At 58.4% G+C, this 3,637-nt stretch overlaps 1 protein-coding gene across 1 annotated transcript in view; it reads left to right on the top strand.

The window, feature by feature from the left end:
• Positions 1-2,676: 2,676 nt before the first annotated feature.
• CACNG5 (calcium channel, voltage-dependent, gamma subunit 5) overlaps positions 2,677-3,637 on the top strand; it is a 7,818-nt gene continuing 6,857 nt past the window's right edge. Inside the window, exon 1 of the mRNA XM_010856473.1 lies at positions 2,677-2,692. Coding sequence (XP_010854775.1) covers positions 2,677-2,692 — 16 coding nt within the window. The remainder of the gene's footprint in view (positions 2,693-3,637) is intronic.

Below are 3,637 nucleotides of genomic sequence, written 5' to 3'. Positions count from 1 at the left end.
CTTCCGATCTGTGGCAGAAGGTGTGGGAGGCAGGGAGGCCGCGCTGGGGGGAGGTGTTACGGGAGCGCGTCCCGGCGCCCCAACCCGGCCGGGCCACGTGGCTGCCCCGCGAGGTCCCCTCTGCAGGGCTGCTCTGTGAGCGGCGAGCCTGCTCAGGGTCCCGAGCTGGCCGCGAGGTGCCGTCCAGGCAGTTTCTCCAAAGCCAGGCTGCTTTCCTTCCCACGCTCCACACCCCTCTCCTTCCATCCTCCTTCCAGAAGGGAGACTCGGCAGAAAAAGCAGTATCTCTGTGAACGCCGGTTCTAAGCAGGGAGGGGCTGAGTGTGACCAGGACTGACTGGCATGTCCAGTGGGACTCTCAGCTGACTCCTCCCCTCTCCCTCCTCCTCCTCCCCTCCCTCCTCCTTCTCCCCCTCCTCCTCCAAGACCACCATCCCACAGGAAAATACCGGGTTCGTCCGTCCACCTGAGTGAGGCAAAGGCCAGGGAGAGAAGGCCTGAAATCCTCAGCTCTCTTATCTTAGGCAAGAGGCTGATGACGTTGAGGGAAAACGGGCCACACTTCCACTGACAGTCAGGAGTCTGCTTCTGTCGGGACCGAGTGTCCGGTGGTGAGCTCGGTGCTCCGGGAACCTCCACCTCCCTCCGCAGCTCTGAGAACCAGCCGAGACAGCAAGGAGGACGGGCCAGACTTCAGGCTCGCACCCCGGCTTCCCCACTTGCTGGCTGGGTGAACACGAGCAGAGGGCCAACCCACACCCCCTCAGCTCTCACGTGGGGACGGTGGCCGTGGCTGGGATGAGCGCCCACCAGGCTGTGTCCCTGTTTGCACCTGCTGACCTGTGTGGCTCCCAGAATCCTCATGAGCTTGTGAAGAAGTGAGTAGCGTTAAACATCCTCATATTAATAATAACAGTGCCTGCTGCGAGGGTTGCTGTGAATGGCGTGTGAACCACTGTGAACAGTGCCTGGCACAGAGTCCTGGTCCGGTAGACCTCGGCCTGTGGGAGCCCAGGCGGCAGAGCGTCCGTCAGTGCGAGGGCCGAGAGCGGAGACCCCGGAGCAGAGCGCTCTCTGCAGCCTTCCTCAGCCTGGGTCAGATGGACGGCCAGTGTCACCAAAACCAGATCAAGGAGGCACGTTTCCCCTGTCCACACGTGTTAAGACACAGGGAGCAAAACTGTCTTTCATTTCTCGCTGGCTTTTACCGCACCTGCTAGCTGAGTGAGGGGGTGGAGGCCCCCGGGGCGGGCTTCTAACTGCTGACAATTAAGAACTAGTGTGCTGAGTCCCGCAGGCTGCAGCCCCCTGCCCACTCTGTAAGGAGGATCCCAAAGGAGGACGTAGGCGCCCCCCCGCCTTTTCTAAGGGACTTTGGTTTGCACAAGTGCTGCGAGATAAGCGTCTGCTTCTCTTTGGGTGGAAGGCGTTGCTGGGGCCTGTCGTGCGGGACTGATAAGCATCTGCTTCTCTTTGGGTGGGAGGCGTTGGTGGGGCCTGTCGTGGGGGACTGTCCCAAGGGCGGGCTGGCGCGTGCCGCCTGCTCCCGAGGCCCCTGGCGTGCCAGGCGGCAGGGGGTGACTTGGGGCGGAGGGGAGGGTGTGCCTCTGGTTTGTGGCTGCTGCCAGCGCTGGGAACATGGAGCCCTGGCTTGATCCCTGTTCCGGGAAGATTCCCGGCCACGGGGCACCTGCACCGCCTTGGACCCAGGAGGCACACAGCATGCCTGCCGGTGCAGCATCCCGGGCCTGCCAGGCTCTGGAGAGGAGCTGCGAGGAGCCCCAGCTCCCAGTGGAGGCTCAGAGAATTTGTGGTCCTTCTTTAACCCCCGTAGAATGAGGGGGTCAGCACCATGGAAACCAGGTCACAGGAGCCCTCTGGCCACCGGTGTGTCCTGTGGGAGCTGGCCAGGCTGGTGCCGAGTCCTGGACCAGCGAACAGGAGCAGCTGCTGCCGGTGGCTTAAAGCCCCGCTGAGAACCGAGGTCCCCAGACCTTCATCAGGCAAAAGTCCTGGGCTTTCTCTCTGGGCTGTTGGCTGCGGAGATCAGGCGTCTACACTGGCCTGGTCTTCCAAGTTCCTCCTCCTTCTCTCAATTAAACCCGTCCATCCTCCCCAGCTGTCCTCTAACCAAGGCTCACCTGTCTCCCAGCGCCTAAGCACTTCATCCCACGTCGTTTTATTATCGGCCTGGGCAGGAAAATGTGCCATTAGTGATTTCATCTCCACAAGACATTTCTCCCTAATCGCTAGTCATGAATGATAATTAGCAACTATTAATTCCTGATAATTAAGCTAATACTTCCAGGTAATGGCAGCTGGGTAATCATCTTAAAAAACTCAAAGCTGCTGCGCTTTCTAGGCTCCACGCTCCAAAGGATGACACTGCATCTCAGCTTCTCTCGCCCGGGAATTCAAGGGCTCTTGCCTTTTCTTTACGTGGGCAGTGACTGGAGAATTGATGAGTCTGGCCTTTATTTAGCTTTCTTCTCTGGATGTAGAAATAATACATGTTCTTTTAGAAAAGTAGAGAGGAAATCAAATATACACAACCTATTACCTGGAAACATCCACTATCAACATTTTGGTTTTTTTCTTCCCAGTCTATGACTTTTACAGTTGAGTTCACATTAAACACATGCTTTCACATCCAGCTTGTTCCTGCAGTTTTACAACATGAGCATCTTTCCTGGTGAGGCACGTGTGTGTGCTCAGTCGTGGCCGACTCTTTGCGACCCCGTGGACTGTAGCCCGCCAGGCTCCTCTGTCCATGGGATTCTCCAGACAAGAGTACTGGGGTGGGTTGCCATTTCCTCCTCCAGGGAATCTTCCTGACCAGGGACCCTGCCTTGCAGACAGATTCTTTACCACTGAACCACCCGCAGAGGTCGCTCACCTATAGAATGGGGGTGGTCATCTGGTTGTGAAGATTAAAATTAAGTGCTTGGCAGACCACCGAGCAGTGATGAACATTCAGCATACTTCAGCTTGGGTTGCTGTCCTTTCCTCCCTGTCCTGGGAGGGGGCCAGGCCTCAGGAAGCCTAATCTCCCCACAGCCCACGGCTGCTCAGGACCCAACTGAGCATGGCGCCAGGGCTCCCATGGCTCCTTCAAGGTTCTCTGCAGCTCATGGTATTCCCACCTGTTGCTCTCTCCTTCGCTTACTGCACTCACCATCCTCGGGGTTCTAATTCCGGTCCCTGTGGCAGATAATGGGATTTTGTGAGCCTCAAATGTAAGTGAAAATAGTTCGTAAACGGCTGTCAGAGTTCTCAGGACCATAACCCACGTGGGGACATCCAGCTGGTCCAGGTAGCCGTTCTCCAAGGGGCCCTATCTGCACCCCACACCTCCGCCTCGGACCCGAGGCTCCGCTGGGCGGAACACGGCCCACCCTCCTGTCCTGGCTGTTCCGCTGTCTTCTTGTGTTTCTCCAGCTTGCAGTCGACAGAGACTGATTGCTTTGCTTCTGGGCAGTCAGCTCGGGGCCCACGCACAGGGGGCGCCTCACGGGCCGGCCGGCCCTTCCACCTCCCACCCACTGCGTGGAGAGTGGCCTGGAGTGTGTTTCGGCAGCCGGTGCAGGCGGCTCTGGCTGGGATTAAGGCCTGTGCTGACCTGCCCGAGGCTAAGCCC

The sequence above is a fragment of the Bison bison genome, unplaced genomic scaffold (genome assembly GCF_000754665.1).
Source record: "Bison bison bison isolate TAMUID 2011002044 unplaced genomic scaffold, Bison_UMD1.0 scf7180017864371, whole genome shotgun sequence".
Taxonomy (NCBI): domain Eukaryota; kingdom Metazoa; phylum Chordata; class Mammalia; order Artiodactyla; family Bovidae; genus Bison; species Bison bison.
The sequence above is the reverse complement of the archived record's forward strand: the minus strand, read 5'-3'. Positions and strand labels throughout refer to the sequence as shown.